General features: G+C 43.7%; 1 protein-coding gene across 2 annotated transcripts in view; it reads right to left on the reverse strand.

The window, feature by feature from the left end:
- Nucleotides 1-1,480: 1,480 nt before the first annotated feature.
- DCAF12 (DDB1 and CUL4 associated factor 12) overlaps nt 1,481-18,521 on the reverse strand; it is a 29,881-nt gene continuing 12,840 nt past the window's right edge. For both annotated transcript variants that reach the window (XM_082694618.1, XM_082694617.1), the window contains exons 3-9: nt 16,013-16,219; nt 14,842-14,902; nt 10,534-10,727; nt 9,490-9,555; nt 8,234-8,396; nt 4,122-4,300; nt 1,481-3,583 (exon numbers count right to left, since the gene is read on the reverse strand). In XM_082694618.1, coding sequence (XP_082550744.1) covers nt 3,425-3,583; nt 4,122-4,300; nt 8,234-8,396; nt 9,490-9,555; nt 10,534-10,727; nt 14,842-14,902; nt 16,013-16,219 — 1,029 coding nt within the window. In that variant the 3' untranslated portion in view covers nt 1,481-3,424. The remainder of the gene's footprint in view (nt 3,584-4,121; nt 4,301-8,233; nt 8,397-9,489; nt 9,556-10,533; nt 10,728-14,841; nt 14,903-16,012; nt 16,220-18,521) is intronic.

An 18,521-nucleotide genomic window follows, 5' to 3' on the forward strand; every position in this document is an offset into this window, starting at 1 on the left:
TATGGTTAATGGCAAGTAACATTGAGTGATTCTTCCCCAATCCCGATCCATTGACTCCCAGACATCAGCCAACTGGAATGGAAAAAACACTTGGGTCATAGGCTGACTCTTGTAATTGACCCCAATGCTAAGCCAAGGGTCTTGACACCCTGACTTGTTATTTTCTGTGTGGCAGCTGGATCAGATAAGCCTAGCTTGAAAGTCGTTACTAGAAATACTAATCAACATGGCAAGGGTAGGGAACCTAGAGCATGAATGTTTCCAGAGCTGTCTGTAAGAGGATCCACAGGAGGATGGGAGGAGGGAGTAGACCATTTGGAATGAGGCATGTGGCCTGAGGGAGAACAAGGAAGTTCTTTCATGGCTTGGGAATAGGGACTACGGCAGGAAAGGGAGGGAACCTATCAAGTCCACGAAGTTTTTCTGTGAGATAAATACTTTGCTGCAAAGTCTGGCTAGAAAACAGGAGCAGGCCAAGATTGCCCGGAGGACAGGAGCCCAAGTCAGGTAGCTCTCATATCCCGTCATCTTTCTCGGAGCATATTCCATAAACACAAGTCCCCTAGTAACCAAAACCTGAGGTTGGGGAGTAAAGCACCAGGTCTTTGTTTAAATCTGCATTTCCCAGGAATAACTTGATCATGGCACATTCTGCAAATACCTGTCACTATACCATGGATTGGGTATTCTAAAAATCTCATTTTGGGAAAGGCTCTTCTCCTCTAGGAAGCCCTCTTGATCGCTTAATTACTTCCCCCTTACTGTTTTCTGGCCTTTGATCATATAGGCAGATACCTGCATGAATCATTCTGAACTAGTCAGCCTCCAAGGCAGGTGCAAAGGGCAGCTCTATCTAGCTTGCCTAAAAAGGAACAAGTACTGTGTGACAGAGGAATCTACTGCCTTGCCTGGCTCTGTGGCTCAGTCCTGATGGGTCTTCCAGAATCAGCTAAGGAAGGTGGTATGATTCAGCAGTCTGCCTTTCTCTCAGCTACAGCCCCAAACAAGCTCTGGGAAGAGCATCAGTCACTATGGTCACTGTTTCCTCCTCTTATAAAGGGCAGCTAGGAGCTGTGGTGCCAACTTAAAAAAAATGATATCCTATTCCCTAGGCACTGAGCAGCCACTTTTAGTCATTCCCAGGGAACCCTCCACTCCAGCAGATAGAACCTATCACCAACCCTTCTGGGGGAGAGGAGCTGGTCACCTTACTCAAATCCAGTCATTCAGAGCAAGGACTAGCAGCCTTCTTGCTCATCTTCAGCCTGGGCATATTCATCTTCCACTGGTTCCCAGAGCAACTGATCTTGGGCCAGGGCTAGAGACCAGAAGCAAGCAGGTCTTAGTATCTGTGTGTTTGCACTTGACATGTCTTTAACTGTGAGGGAACTCTTGTTCCTCTTCTGCTCCAAGCAATCCTAGCCCTCCAACCATCATTTTTTCTTGCTGTCCCTTGGCTATACATGCTCACTCAAACCAATTTGCAACTGGAATATTTATTTTTACTTGGCAAAAAGTCAAGTGCTACATTTTTAAAAACAAAATCTCAAACAATCAAACATATTACCCATCACAGAAGAGGGTCTGGCAACAGTACAAAACATCCTACTTAAGACTTTTTTTTTTAATATAGAAGTTGGTTTAAAATGATAGAAGTTCTGTGAGAACTAAGAAATCTACAGACTGTAGTTTAATAGAAAAAAAAATTAAGACAATTAAAAGATCTATAGTATCCAGCATTTTACTTAATTCCCTGTTTATAGCACCTATTTCTCTAGGTTAGATGAGAATTCTAGAACCTGTGGTGTGCACCTGGTGTATCACGAAGATAGGGTGGACTTGCTGTCTCCCCCAACAGCCCCCACTATCAAGGAGAAGGCACTCTTTTTTTCAATCACCCCACTTAGACCCAGAGCAGAGGGGAATAACTGGGAGAATATAGAAACTAGAGTGCAGGAATAAATATGACTTTTCCTTTCCCCAGGATAGGCTGCTGACAGAAGCAGAGTATGTGCTTAGAATAGAGGAGGAATCTGTGGGTGGGAACAGCTGCTATCTGCAACATGATGCGTAAAAAGCAAGGAATAACTGGACATTACGGTCAGTCAGTTGCCTGCAAGTTTCAAAACCTCAGACTAAACAGAGTTCAAGGGAGGAACAAATTACTAGTCACATCAATGCTTTTACATGCACAATGTTGCTGGCTATAGGCCACCTACCACCATCCCAGGGCTGAGCCGAGAGGGAGAGGTGGCTTCAACCCCAGCCCCACTGTAATAAGAAAATGAACATTACACACATGAAGGACTCACTATACACAGATAGACCCCCTGCTTACCCCCACCCTCCTGGACTGAACCCAATTTAGAAAAGCAAAGCAAAACCCATTGGGGAGATTAGAAGAAAGGCAAAGGAGAAGTTTCTCCCCAAAGCCAAGGGGACTGAGTATGTGAATGTTAGCAGACTTAAGGCCCCCTGCTCCAGGCCCCTGAGATAATACCAGATTGCATCTTGTTTGAAGAAGGAAAAGGAAGATTGGGATGGGGATTCTCTTTACCAAGTTCTACCAAGCCTTCTGCAGCCTCCAGAACTGCATCAGGATAGAAACCCTGATGTTTTAGGGGAGTGGCCACTGGCTAAGCAGATTGGAAGTTAAAGTGGAAATGACACACAGAAGTATTCTCACCTGGGCAACACCAAGTTGGGAAGTTAGATAGGGGACGGATCACTCTGGAGTCCTGGGATGAGCATCACTAGGAAGCCTGCAATCTAACTCAAAGGGTTTTCCTGGTGGTGATTGTTTTTCTGTTTTTAATTCCTATAATCAGTGCTGTTAGACTTTTACAAAACAAGATAAAGACTAGTCCCAAAGCTGACTCTGTGAATAAAGTTGTTTTTTTTTATAAATATTTTAATTACAAGTAATTCTTACTCCAGGTACTTTCAGTGACACACAGTGTTTGCAGGCATCCAAGTTCTCTTTCTCACACAGACACACACACAACAGATACACACACAGCCCCCAAACTTTCACAGAAAGTCTGACAGCAACCACATAATTATAAAGGAGCCCTACCTCTCAAGAGTGAAGTAAGGGTGAGAATGAGTATGCCAGCCTAAAGAACCAAAAGGGGAGAGTGTGTGTCACTTAAGGAAAAAATAAGAATTAACAGTGTTTGGTTGAGAAGCCAGAAAGAAAAAAGACAGTAAAATTCTGATTACCAAAAGCTGAAGAAAAAAAACCAACAACAAAAAAGGCTTCAGATTTCTGTACAGAGCTTCCTGTCAAGTGCCTAAACCATAGGCAAACTCTCCTGTTCCCACTAACATGAGGGCCTCACACAACTGGAAGAAAATAAAAAGAAACAAGAAAACTAAGGATGGAAGTTAGTGTAAATCTCTGCATTTTGGGAGAGAGTTGTCATTAACTCCAGAGCCCAGCATAGTTTCCATGGAGCCCTGAAGGGAGGGGTCCTCCTGCCACAAAGAGTTTCGTTCCCGACGAATCGTAGCAGTGGGTGTAAACAGCATTGGGGAAGAAATCAATGTCCGAAAAGTAATTCCTCCAGGTTTCATCATGATTCTATGGGAAGAAAACAAGACTCTGTTAGCACCTCTAGGCCATGGGGCAGAGAAGAGGACAGAAAGAGACAGGAATGCCTTCTGGTCTTGAGGAGAGGGTCCTGCATTTAGCCTGATGTCAGGAGATTGTGACTGGTGTTCATGGGAAATGGAGCTTCACGTTCCCAAATGAACATGAGGCAGGAACAGGATGAACAACTGCTATACCAACCCAAAGTCTCAGGATAGCCGGAACCAAACCCTTTAGTAATTCAGTGGCCACCACAGTGCGGGGGTCCTCCTCCTTCCGGATCTATTATCACCTGGGGGGAATCCCGAGTCAACTAGCTTATCTTACTCAGCTTCGGTTTTCCCATGGACATGTAGACACAGAAGCAAAATCAAGGGGGAGTGCCTTCCTCTGCTCTAAGGAGTACCTCTTACCATCAAAAAAGTATGTGGGTGGCTGATGTTATCAGTGGGGGTGGGAAGAGGTGGGTAGACTGAAGGCAATTTTTCTGTCACTGTTCAGTAACCATGTCAGAAAGGGGCTTACTCACCAGCCAGCCTTTGCCAGTGGTCAGTTTCAGATTCTCCCCTGCTAGTCTGGGCTTCGACCCATAACAAGCTGAGAGCCTCTCTTCCAGAAATCTCTGAGCTCGGATGTCATAGAACAGCAGGGAACCCTGCCCTGTACCCACAGTGATGATGTGCTCATAAAAGCTCACTGACCGGATCCCTGAGAGAGACAAAAGTAAAGGACAATGAGTAGGGAGAGCACACACTGACAATCTGCTAACCTGTATTTCTCTGGCACTGAGGTCACATGGCACCTCCAAATACCAGACAGTGGCTTTCCCAGGTGTTTATGGCAGGAATAGCTCATGTGAAAACCTGAGAACTCTGGTGGCACAATGCCCATTCAGACACTAACAGGAACCTTTCCATAAGCCTTAGAGAAGTGCTAGAGGCCTGACGATGTCTAAGATGCCTTTGGCCTAAGACCCTAAGTGTACCCAGAACCTCCCTCCCCTAGACTCATTGTGGAGTCATCTTTCCGAACTCTAAACTCTCTTTCAGTATGTTTCTAACCTATACTGAAACAGGGTAATCTGCTATTTACAAATCATGTTAAAAAGGACTTCTTCCTATCTGACCTAAAACCACTACGTGCAAGGTCTTTATCTGATATTGCATCTGTGGATCAAATAAGTGCATGGGATACAAAGATGTCTCTTGGCACGTCAGAGGGGCTCAATAATATCTATAGAATCAGTATTTCCTTATTAGGCATGAAAGCTACTCCTGTAATAGTAACCAAAATCTCATGAAGCTTTTTTAAATTTTTATTTTATTTTTATTTTTTTTAGGGGTGCCTGGGTGGCTCAGTTGGTTAAACATTAGACTCTTGATTTCACTCCAGGTCTTAAATCTCAGGGCTGTTAAGTTCAGGTCCTGCACTGGGCTCCATTTTGGCATGGAGCCTACTTAAAGAGATTTCATTTAATTTTTAAATTACATATTTTAAAAGATTTATTTGATAGAGAGAGACACAGTGAGAGAGGGAACACAAGCAGGAGGAGTGGGAGAGGGATAAGCTGGCTTCCTGCTGAGCAGGGAGCCCGACTAGACTCAGGGCTTGATCCCAGAACACTGGGATCATGACCTGAGTCGAAGGCAGAAGCTTAACGACTGTGCCACCCAGATACTTCAAATTTTTAATTTTTTAAAGATTTTTTTAATTTTTAAATAATCTCTCTATCCAACATAGGGCTCAAATTCACAACCCCAAGGTAAGAATTGCATGCTACTGAGACAACCAGGTGCCCCTAAAGATTTTATTTTTAAGTAATCTCTACACACAATATGGGACTTGAATCTATAACCCAGAGATCAAGAGTCGCATTCTCCATCGACTGAGCCTGACAGGCGACCCTCTTAAAACTTTTCATTGCAGACATTATTCCAGCCAAGCCAATTTATTCTTCCCCTTACAACTCTCATTGCACATATTATTCTCTGGGGGCTGAAACATGAATGTCTTAACTATAACTGAAAACCAACCCCAAACAAAAGCCACTTTTGCAGTATCTGCATAAAAATAAACAATACTTGGAAGAGAGAGGCTAAATTGTAATCCATAGTGTGCCTTTTAGGACTTCCAGGATAATGCATCTACATTTTTGCATGAGAAAGGCAACAGCGAGGTAAAATATACTTTGTTAACCTGATCTGGATTCTAGTTTATGGCTGTACTCCCACCAATCTGTATGATGTTGAGCATGTTACTTTAACTGCTCTGGGTCCACGTTACTTTAACTGCTCTGGGTCTCGGTCTCCTCATCTATAAAAAAGGGTTAACACTAACCTTGTGTTTTTCCACCTGCTTCCCACAGGGTTCCAGGTAAGATGAAGTAAGACCACAGATAAAGGTATTTTGAAATCTTAAGATACAGTACAAACATAAGTCTTTTTATTCCTTGATAAATAAAGAGTCCTCTCAGAGAAAATATATCATAAAAGATGGGAGGCTGGGTGCCTGGGTGGCTCGGTGGGTTAGGCTTCTGCCTTCAGCCCAGGTCACCATCCCAGGGTCCTAGGATCAAGCCCCACATCTGGCTCTCTGCTCAGCAGGGAGCCTTCTACCCCTGCCCCCTGCCCCCCCCCCCGCCCGCCTCTCTGCCTACTTGTGATCTGTCAAATAAAGAAACAACATCTTAAGAAAAAAAAAAAATATGGGAGGCTGGGGTGCCTGGGTGGCTCAGTCAGTTGAGCGACTGCCTTCAGCTCAGGTCATGATTTCAGGGTCCTGAGACTTAGCCCCACATCTGGCTCCCTGCTCAGTAGGGAGTCTGCTTCTCCCTGTGCCCCCTGCTTGTGCTCTCGTTTGAGCGGTCTCTCAAAATAAATTAAAAAAAAAAAAAAGATGGGTGGCTGAAGCTGAATTCACTCCCAGTGGAATTAAACTAAGTGGGGCACCTGAGTGGCTCAGTGGGTTAAGCCTCTGCCTTCGGCTCAGGTCATGATCCCAGGGTCCTGGGATCAAGCTCCGTATCGGGCTCTCTGCTCAGCTGGGAGCCTGCTTCCCCAGCCTCTCTCTGCCTACTCATAATCTCCCGCTCTTTGTCAAGTGAATAAATAAAATCTTTAAAAAAAAAAAAAGCAAAAAGGGGGCACCTGGGTGGCTCAGTAGGTTAAGGCCTCTGTCTTCAGCTCTGTCATGGTGCCAGGGTCCTGGGATCGAGCCCTGCATCAGCCTCTCTGCTTGGCAGGGAGCCTGCTCCCCTTTCCCCCATGCCTGCCTCTCTGCCTACCTGTGATCTCTCTGTCAAATAAATAAGTAAAATCTTTAAAGAAAAAAAAAAGAACTAAAAAGAAAAAAGAACTAAACTAAGTATTTTCTTCAGTTTTTACTGAGGTATAAATGAAAAACAATACACTACACATATTTAAAGTAGGACCCTGAGATCATGACCAGAGCAAAAAGCAGTGGCTAAGCCCACTGAGCCACCCAGCCCCCATCTAAAGTTTTAACATATGTATATAGCCACGACACTACCAGCACAATCAAAATAAGGAATATATCCACCACCTATCCGCCACCCTCAAGTTTCCTCATGCCCTCTGTAAACTCCCTCACTGCACATTAACTCTTAGCATAAATGAAGTTTACTGTTCAGGCAAGGCACCAGCAAAAAACTGCCAAAGGACAGAAAGTCAAGATATGTGAAAGAATATGAAAACCACCAATATCCTATTGGTTTTCACTAAAGGCTTCATGTGGCCACAAATTTGCTTCTGGTGGCTTGAGGCTCTGCTTCCATTTGCAGTTTCATAAGCTCCCTTCTTCTGTCACCAAAAACCTCCACCAGGTTTCATAAATATCACTATACTTGTTCTGCAACCAACGCAGAAACTTAAAGTCAAAACCCATCTGCTGGGGCGCCTGGGTGGCTCAGTGGGTTAAGCTGCTGCCTTCGGCTCAGGTCATGATCTCAGGGTCCTGGGATGGAGTCCCGCATCGGGCTCTCTGCTTGGCGGGGAGCCTGCTTCCTCCTCTCTCTCTCTGCCTGCCTCTATGCCTACTTGTGATCTCTGTCAAATAAATAAATAAAATCTTTAAAAAAAAAAAAAAACCCATCTGCAATGTACTTCTAAGGTGGGGCACAGTGGGACTCTCTTTTTCTTTCTTTCCTTTTTTTTTTTTTTTGGTGCAAAATGGTGGTTTATTAAAGCACAGAGACTGGACCCACGGGAAGAAAGAGCCACTGCCCCAGGTCTTGAGGAGTGGCTGTTATAGACTCCTGAGGTGCGGGAAGTAAGGAAAAGGGAGGTTTCAAAAAGAACTTTCATATGCTAAAGAGGACCCATCTACAAGATACCAGGGGTCTTGCCTCTGTCAAGTTGTTTTCTCCTCTAGCAAGGTATTAACATTTAGCTCAGAGATCCCTGGAAGAATGCCACACAAGTCCCACCCAGGAGTAAGGAGTAGGGGGTGAGGGGGAGGCTGCAGGATGTCAGCTTGCGCTTTGTCTTCAGCTAGCCTTCGGCTTCCTCATCATCTACCCCTGAAAAATTATATGACCCTTAATTTTTTAAGGCTGTTTAAGGTGGAAGGTCTCATCTTCTGCAATATTTTCCTACCAAACAGGGGCCATACCACGACTCTTACCACTGCCTCGCTCCCTGGAGCAAACAGACTTGACGTTGTATGATGGCTGCCGTGGATCCAAGAAGGAGACATGAGCTTGGGAGCCCACTGCATATACTGACCATTCACTACCATAGGCCAGGCACACATTCTCACGGCAATATGGCAGTTTGGTGGAGAGGAGCTGAAACAGAGAAAGAAGTGAGGGACCCACGGCAGTACCAGAGAGCATCCTACAGGGGAGTGTTCTTAGTTAGATGCCCAATACCGTGGGCTTCCTTCAAACACAAGCCACATAAAATCACAGAGACAAAAAGACAAAAATAATGCCCTGTTTCACCACTAAGTAAGAGAAAGAGAGGGTAACTAATATGCAGTAAGATCTCAGTAATAGGAAGGACTGATTAGGGAAAAAGATTAATTTGGAATTAAATAATTAGAAGCAGAAAGGCTTAGACCTACAGGTTATTTCCAGCCATGGTCACGCTGTTCTCTGCCATGACCCTCTCTGCTACACCCTCCTCACTGTTCTTCAGATAAAGGGGCTGATTTCTGGCTACTCTCAGCCTAGCTTCCCAATTGTATGGGAGTTACACACCACAAACAGCATACTCATGGGACTGGGTCAACCTCAGCTAACAACACTCAGCCTTAATCCTGGATCCTTTTCATTCACCCCATCCTTAGTGGGTGCCTACTGCATAGAAGGCACCAACCAAGGTCAGTGGAGCTCAAAGGCTGCTTGACATGAAGGAGTCAGTTATTCCTAGAATTCTGCTTCCTCTTGAGAAAGAGTCTATCACAGAAGTAATAAGCAGCAGAAGTCTGGGACAAGAGGGACCCACAGGTAGGTTTCACTTTGTGCAGAAGTTGCTTGTAAAGATTATAAATATTCTTATTACCTATTATTTCAGAGATAGTTTATCTAGTTTAATTGATTTTCAGTAGCTGGTAATTCTAACTTCTAGGTTTTCCTGCCCTTTCAACATTCTAAATTGCCAATAATCCATAAGCTAATACTTAAATGCCTTGTGGACTAGAGGACGGCTTGCAGACAGCAAGTCCTTGCAATGTGAAAGATTCTCCCCCTCTGATCTTTTTAAAAGACTTTTAAGAGAGGCATGTTAGATTCAGAGTTCCATGCACTGTGCATTAACATGCCCAGACCCTTGGAAAACTGGTGACTTAGGCAAGAATGAAAAGGCTCAGGAAGAATAAAAGTATTTTAACCAAAAGGTGAATTTTCAGGTAAAACCACTAAGTCATGTTCATCACACCTTAGACAGTGTATTTTCAGCCTTCCAGAGATGAAAATAACCATCCAGAGATACTGCTCCCAATTCCTACAAGAGCAATGAAAAACAGGTTATATTTCAATCTGTAGCAACTAATACATGGTGGTAAGCAGGGGAGGACCCTGAAGGTTGGGGTCCTCCCACTCGTCATTCATTCTTATCCCATGATTCCAGCAGGGGGGCCAGGGATGGTCAGCCCATCACCTCACTCCATGGAATGCAGCTGGATGGCATATTAAATTAAGGTTGCTATTTGGGAGAACTCAAGAAGGAAGCCAGGCCAGGTTCTAGCAGTAATGTAAACACCCATGATTCCAAAAGCTCTTACTATGCAATCATTCCCATGACATCCTGTTAGATAGTTCCAGCAGAATAAAAGGATGAAGGAGAGTTTCATAAATGGCAGTATGAGAGCTTCTATCAGTGGAGAATCTCAATCTATCTCTAGGCTACAGTTATAGCCAGAAGTTAGAGGAGATTAAGGAACTACCCTTTAAAATGTGGCCTGAGATTTTGGGAGCTTTTCCTCTCTTTTGGCTCTGAGTTCCCATCCCAACATTCTACTTAATATCCTCAATTTCAGATCTGACTAAATTATTAGGTAAGACCTGCTGGTAGGTTGAGAAGAGGCAGTGAAGCATGACGAGAAACTGAATACCAAAGAGAAAAAAAGCCATCGTCTTCAGAGGTATGTATGAAAATCACACCCAAAATAGAGCACCTGCAAAGGCATGTGCAAATGAGAGACAGTCAAATCAAAGTGTCCTTAGTGTCCCTAGGGTAACTCTGCATGGCTGACCCACAAAGATGGACCCTCCAGAGAAATACTGCAGAGCTCAGTGCAAGGGATGGGTTTCAGAATCTCAGTTATAATTTCTCACCAGCAACCCTCAGCCTTCAATCCTCTATGGGCTCAGAACTAAGCTATATTAGCAAGTATTGACTTGGAAGGAGAAGCCAAGTGCCAAGATATAAGCCCAGAAGCTGAAGCAATAGGAAAAGCCTTCCTCCATGGCGAGCTCATACCTTGTTCTTATTGTTGAAGGCCAGAGCCCGGACCTTGCAGTTGTCAGGGTTTGTGTCCTCCTTGGGAATGTCCTTTAAGGCCTTGTGAGTAATGTGAGCATACACAGGGACCCGTGACACATTGTGCCTTGCATCACTTTTGGTCAACACGTCATCTGTCACCTCCCAGAGTCCCATAGAGCCATCACGTGAGCCTACAGGGCAAGGAAACCACAGATGTCAGACATAACCCAACTCTCTATGGGACAGTCCTACAGAAACCAAGATCTTTGTACATCATCCTCATATGTGCTAAAGCTTGGTCAGGTGGCCCACTGCAAAACAGAGAGCTACAAGAGCTCTTAAGAGCTACAAGAGCTCTTAAGAGCTACAAGAGCCACCAATGGGTGGCTCAGTGGGTTAAGCGGCTACCTTCGGCTCAGGTCATAATCTCAGGGTCCTGGGATCGAGTCCCGCATTGGGCTCTCTGCTCAGCAGGGAGCCTGCTTCCCTCTCTCTCTCTGCCTGCCTCTCCATCTACTTGTGATCTCTGTCTGTCAAATAAACAAATAAAATCTTTAAAAAAAAAAAAAAAAAGAGCTACAAGAGGAATGATTCAACTAAGATGTAGGAGCTAAAATATAACCTTTAACCTTTGGTGAGATTTTTAATTTTACTATTTATTTATTTATTTTTAAAAGACTTTATTTACTTGACAGAGAGAGATAGAGAGAGAGGGGGAACATAAGCAGGGGGAGTGGGAGAGGGAGAAGCAGGCTTCCTGCTGAGCAGGGAGCCTGATATGGGCTCAATCCCAAGACCCTGGAGTCATGACCTGAGCCACCCAGGCATCCTTTGCTGAGATTTTTTTTTTTTTAAAGATTTTATTTATTTATTTGACAGACAGAGATCACAAGTAGGCAGAGAGAGAGGAGATAGCAGGCTCCCTGCGGAGAAGAAAGCCCGATGTGAGGCTCAATCCCAGGACCCTGGGATCATGACCCAAGCCAAAGGCAGAGGCTTTAACCCACTGAGCCACCCAGGCGCCCTCCTTTGCTGGGATTTTTTAAGAGATTTTTTTTAAAAGATTTTATTTATTTATTTATTTGACAGATGGAGATCACAAGTAGGCAGAGAAGCAGGCAGAGAGAGAGGGGGAAGCAGGCTCCCTGCCGAGCAGAGAGCCCGACTCGGGGCTCGATCCCAGGACCCTGGAATCATGACCTTAGCCGAAGGCAGAGGCTTTAACCCACTGAGCCACCCAGGTGCCCCGTTTTTTTTTTTTAAGATTATATATATGTATTTATTTGATAGAGAGATCATAAGTAGGCAGGCAGAGAAAGAGGGGAAAGCAGGCTTCCCGCTGAGCAGAGAGCCCAATGCAGGGCCCAATCCCAGGACCCTGAGATCATGACCTGAGCTGAAGGCAGAGGCTTAACCCACTGAGCCACCCAGGCGCCCCAATTTTTTAAGTCTTATGCTCTACCAACTGAGCTAGCTGGGCACTAGATTTTTTAAAAGAGAGTACTACAGAGTTTGAGAAAACTCAGTAATTTTCCAAGCCAAACATTTGGCTTGGTCACCTGGGCATGCATGCACGACCAATGTCTGGCAGTAGGGTTTGGGACCCTCCACCTGAAATCAGTGATGCTTAATCTTTTCTGACTATATGCCTCTGAGAGACCTAGGAATATTAAAGACCCTCTTCCCTAGAAAAATACACCAAAAACCACACTGCACATTCAACTTCAGGGAGGTTCATGAACCTCTTGAAGGCTTTCCATGGGTCCAGAGGGACCATAAGCCCCAAGTTAGGAATGACTATATGGGGCAGCTGGCCAGTTCAGTTGGTATAGCATGCCACTCTTGACCTCGGGGTTGTAAGTTCAAGCCGCATGTTGGGTGCAGAGATTACTTAAAAAATAAATAACGACTGTTCTACAAAAAATAAATACTTAAAAATATAGTTTTCCCTAGTATACAAAAATGAAGCACCTAATTCCTTTCTAGGGGGACCTGAGTGACTCAGTTAGTTGACCATCCTACTCCTTATCTCAGCTCAGGTCTTGATCTCAAGGTCCTGAGTTCAAGCCCCACACTGGGCTCCAAGCTAGAGCTCAGTGTGGGGCTTGAAAATTTATTATATAAATATATTTATATATTAAATATAATAAGTAGATAAATAAAAATAAAATTCCTTTCCAGTAAAGTTATTTACCAACTCTCCTTTCCACACTGCAAATCTACTGAATAAGCCATAAGGCTTATGGGCAGGGATTTAATGCAGAGGTTTTATCACATGTGAAATCTAGAAAAGGCCAGAGAGGACATATCTGGAGAACTATGCATGGTTTATTATGCAAATTAAAAAATAAAACTACGCAAGTTTTATAATGAAAAATTCAAGCATACTGAAATATTGAAAGAATTTTACAATGAACTGTTCGATTACATCTATATTCTACAATCAACATTTTATTGTACTTGGCACATTTATCTACATATTCATCCTTCTGTATGATCCCATTTTAACCAACTAAAAAATAGGTACAGAAAAATGACTGGCAAGGTATTTTAAAAATATTGACAGTGATTATCCCTGGGTAGAGATATCGAGGATAATTCTTACTGTCTTTTTTGTTTATCTGTATTAAAAAAATTTTCTTATGGGGGCCCCTGGGTGGCTCAGTCAGTTAAGTGTCTGCCTTCCTCTCAGGTCATGATCTCAGGGTCTTGGGATCAAGTCCTGCGTCAGGCTCCCTGCTCAGCAGAGAGCCTGCTTCTCCCTCTCCCTCTGCTTCTCCCTCTGCTTGTGCTCTTGCTCTCAAAAAAAAAAAAAAAAAAAAAAAATCTTAAAATATATATATAGAAAATTATGATAAACACTTATTACTTTTATAATAAGGAAAAAATATTTAAAATATTTTTTAAATTATTTTTTAAATATTTTACCCACATATTTGCTAGAGAGAGAGAGAAAGAGCGTGTGAGTGCATATGCAAGGGGAGCAGCAGGCAGAATGAGCAGGATCCCCACTGAGCAAGGAGCCCAGTGCAGGACTCAATATAAAACTCTGGGATCATGACCTGAACTGATGCCCAAACAACAGAGCCACCTAGGAGACCCGGACAAAATTTAAAGAACTAGTATGGCAGCATCATGAAGATTGACTGGAGAAGACAGAAGAGAAGCAGAGAAAAAATATGGATGGATATCAGGGGTATTTCAAGATATAGATAATAAGCATGCTAGCAGAGAAGATAGTAAAGAAACTGTAGCTAAGAGGGTTTTCTGTTAGGTTTTTCTTAGTGACATACAATTTTTATAAGAATCTAGAACTGGGGTACTATATTTTTACATATGGGTCCCGAGCAAAACTCGTTAGCACTCTGAGCCTACTTTCTAGGGTGCTGTGGGTATCCAGAAAGCATTTGTGTTTCTCTAGATTACCTTCTCTACACTCACTTCCATGTATTTTTTTCTGATGTCTTCCACTGGGAAAGAAATTCCCCCCAATCCTATAGCTTCTATCAACAAGAAACACACCATATAGTTGTACAGTAAATAACTACTCCTAATACTTCACATCAACTATTCCAAAAACACTTTCACAACATTGTTACAATGAAGCCCACAAAAACGTTGTGGATAACATGCTGTCACACATACTTTTGGGAACAAGGCAGAGTATGAATAATAAATGAAGAATGCTGGTAACTCCTCTTGCCAGATCAGGAATATACAGGGGAAATGACTTATCCAAGGAGACACAGTAAAGTAGAGAAAGAGCCAATACTGGTAATAAGATCTCCTAGTCAATGGTCTGTTTACTGGGCTATTTCTAATCACACTGCTATCCTTTTTAACTTCTGCCACATCAAAACTCCATACAAGGGGTGCCTGGGAGGCTCAGTGGGTTAAAGCCTCTGCCTTCGGATCAGGTCATGATCCCAGGGTCCTGGGATTGAGCCCCACATCGGGTTCTCTGCTCAGCAGGGAGCCTGCTTCCTCCTCTCTCTCTGCCTGCCTCTCTGCCTACTTGTGATCTCTGTCTGTCAAATAAATAAATAAAATCTTTAAAAACAAAAAAAACTCCATACAAAAGGGGCGCCTGGGTGGCTCAGCGGGTTAAGCCTTTGCCTTCAGCTCAGCTCATGGTCTCAGGGTCCTGGGATCGAGCCCTGCATCTGGCTCTCTGCTTGGCGGGGAGTCTGCTGCCTCCTCTCTGCCTGCCTCTCTGCCTACTTGTAATCTCTCTCTCTGTCAAATAAATAAATAAAATTAAAAAACAAAACAAAACAAAAACTCCATACAAAAGGTCAATTTTACCAGACACTGCCATAGTATCACTGATCCATGCAATGGAAAAGATCCAGTCCTTGTGTCCATCCTTGGAGAGGGGAGAAAAAAAAGAAATTGGTAAAAAAGGATTACAAGTCACACTCTTTAAAATGACTGAAAATATCTTTGTAAAAATTACAATTCTGATCTCTGATGAGCTTAACACATAGGGCAGGATCCCACTGTTTTTAACTTCTTTTTTTTTTTTTTATTTTTCACAATTTTTAACTTCTGTCTTGAGGAGCTAAAGCTGAAATGAAACTGGCATTACTACAGGCAATGAACATGTCTGGTAGATACACAGGTCTTGCCCTCTAACCTTTGGATATCTCATTTTGGGCTCCTACACACGATCACCCACCTCTAATTCCTCTAACCTCATCCTACCACTCTTCTCTGTCCTTCCTGTTACAACAGCTATACCTGAGCTGTTCCTCCTATCTGTAACTCTTCTCCTCCAGACATCAACATGACTTGCACTCACTCTCACTTCCTCTGTGTCTTCCTACTCAAATGTCATTCTTAGCAATGAGGACTTCCTTGACCATCCATCCTCTAAACAGCATTCTCCACCACTATCCCTTTAATCTGCCTTTACTCTTCTCCAGGGCACTTACCACATTCTGATATACTGCTGGAAAAATATTTATTGGTCTATGTATTGGTTTATAGGTCTCCCTCTAAGAGGCAGACCTATAAGAAAATTTAGGTCTCTCCCTCCCCATAAGAAAATTTTATCTGTTTTATTCACCACATTGTCCCCAGTTTCTGAAACAATGCCCAGACATAAAAAGCTCAATAAATAGTTACTGAATGATTTAATAAACTTTGGTGACTATGGGCAATGGGACATACACGGACACTGTATTAAAACACCAAACCACTGCTGCTGGCCCTAAAGTATGCTGCTCATCCCCTTATCAAACACACGCTGTCAATATACTTCCCTATGGGGTGTTCAGTTCCCATTTTGGTATTTCTACCCTCACAACTTACCCCCATACCCTTGTAGTCAGCGGAAATTTAGAGGAAACTATTCCTTCCCAGGGGGCATGTGGAAGGAAGGTCCATGTTACTTACCAGGCTCTCCTTAAGAACAAAGCTACCTCTACAGTTACTGGGGAACAAAGCTACCTCTACAGTTACTGGGGAAACTTACATCACCCACACACACAGGATCTAGTGTAGGTAGCCGGTAGATGGCAAGACTGTTGGGGTTGTCTCCTCCAGTGGCTAACAGAGTTCTGGAGGGATTCAGCTCGATGGCATGGATGCCACAGCCCTGCTGGGTCACACCTCCAGGCTCCCGGTCCTTTAGAATGGGGATCTTGGTGATCTGGCTTGTCTGCACATCCACTACAAACAGCTACAAGAAAAGGGACACACATTAGTTGACAGTTTCTCTTTCATGTGGCTAACCTGGGGTCCAAATACCCATTCACTCAATTATCCCTTGAACTTTAATTAATGTCTACTACCTATTCACTCAATTATCCCTTTTAGACCCTGGGAATTGCTAAAGGCATAGTCAGGGATATTAGTCAAATGAAATATGAAAATAAGAAAATACAATAGAGACAAGGATAACATGTTACATGAACACAGATTAGCAAGCAATAAATTCTGCCTGGGATTCAAAGACAGCTTCAAAGAGGACGTGTATTAGACTGCGGACCTAAAGAACCCGACTAAAGGTTTTCTGCCAGTTTGGACTTTTTTTTTTTTTTTAAGATTTTATTTATTTGATAGACAGAGATCACAAGTAGACAGAGTGGCAGGCTGAGAGAGGGGGGGGAAGTAGGCTCCCTGCTGAGCAGAGAGCCCGATGTGGGGCTCGATCCCAGGACCCCAGGATCATGACCTGAGGCTTTAACCCCCTGAGCCACCCAGGCACCCCTTGGACGTATTTTATATATCTAATTCTCATCTACCCATGTATAAAAACTTAAAAATGAAATTCCCAGAGCCCATCACAATGACTATTAAATGTACTGTAAACATTAGGTTTGTTGGAGTGACTAGAGATATGACAAGCTCTTCTCCACCTCTTTTCCAATCTAACACCTTTCTACTCTGCCAGATTTAACTCAAAGAAACGTTTTATGGAAAAGATCGGTCTCTAAGAAAGAACATTCCTGTATTTTTTTTTTTAAGATTTTATTTATTTATTTATTTATTTGAGAGAGAGAGAGAGAGAGAGAGAGAGATCACAAGTGGGCAGAGAGGCAGGCAGAGAGAGAGAGAGAGAGAGAGGAAAGCAGGCTCTCTGCTCAGCAGAGAGCCTGATGCGGGACTCGATCCCAGGACCCTGGGATCATGACCTGAGCCGAAGGCAGTGGCTTAACCCACTGAGCCACCCAGGCGCCCCCATTCCTGTCTTTATTAAACTCTTTATGGGATTAAATGATTCACTCTCCTATTCATTCAGCACCAACTAAAATACCAAGTACTGTTCTAGGTGCTAGCAATGTGACCATATACCTTAGTACAGAGGAAGGTAGCTTAAAAGCCTCTCAGCAATTCTTGTGATGAAGCAAAATCATGTCAAATCTCTGTATAAAGTAACCCGCTTGCACCGGAAGGAGATCTATGAAAGGAGAACTATTCTTTCAGTTGGCTCCTGCCTCTCATCCTCTTTCTCATCACCTGTCTGGACAACTGCAACTAGTCTTTACGCCTTCAAGCAAGGCCACCATCAAAACTGTTCTTTATATTGTATCGGTCATCTTTATAAAAACAGCAATCAGTTAAAAATATCCATAGGTGGGGGGCGCCTGGGTGGCTCAGTGGGTTGAGGCCTCTGCCTTCGGCTCAGGTCGTGATCCCAGGGTCCTGGGATCGAGCCCCGCGTCGGGCTCTCTACTCAGCGGGGAGCCTGCTTCTCCCTGCCTCTCTGCCTACATGTGATCTGTGTCTGTCATATAAATAGATGGAATCTTTGAAAAGAAAAAATATATATATATATCCATAGGTGGGATGCCTGGGTGGCTCAGTGAGTTAAGCACCTGCCTTTGGCTCAGGTCATGATCCCAGAGTCCTGGGATAGAGTTCCACATCCGGCTCTCTGCTCATCCAGGAGCCTGCTTCTCTCTCTGCTCCTCCCCCAAACTCAAGCATGCTCTCTCTCATGTGCAAAAATAAAAATACTTAAAGGTTTATATATGTGTGTGTGTGTGTGTGTGTGTATACACAGATAAAATATAAATATCCATGGGCTCATGGGTGGCTCAGTTAGTTGAGCAGTTAGCTCTTGATTTCTGCTTGGGTCATGGGCTCAAGGTTGTGGGATTGGGCTCTGCGTTAGATTCTGGCTCAGTGGGGAGTCTCCTTGGGGATTCTCTCTTCCACTCCCCTTGCCCTCATGCACTTGCATGCAAACGTTCTCTGTCTAAACTAAATCTTTCTTTTATTATTTATTTATTTATTTGACAAGAGATCACAAGCATGTAGAGAAGCAGGTGGGGATGTGGGGGGGGGCGGTTAGCAGGCTCCCCACTGAGCAGAGAGCCTGACGCAGGGCTTGATTCCAGGACCTTGAGACCACAACCCGAGCCAAAGGCAGAGGCGTTAACCCACTGAACCACCCAGGTGCCCCTGAATCTTTCTTTTAATCTGAGAAAGAGAGAGAGAGAATGAGCACGGGGAAGGGGAGAGGGAAAGAATCTTTC

This window comes from Mustela nivalis (assembly GCF_964662115.1).
Source record: "Mustela nivalis genome assembly, chromosome: 13".
Taxonomy (NCBI): Eukaryota; Metazoa; Chordata; class Mammalia; order Carnivora; family Mustelidae; genus Mustela; species Mustela nivalis.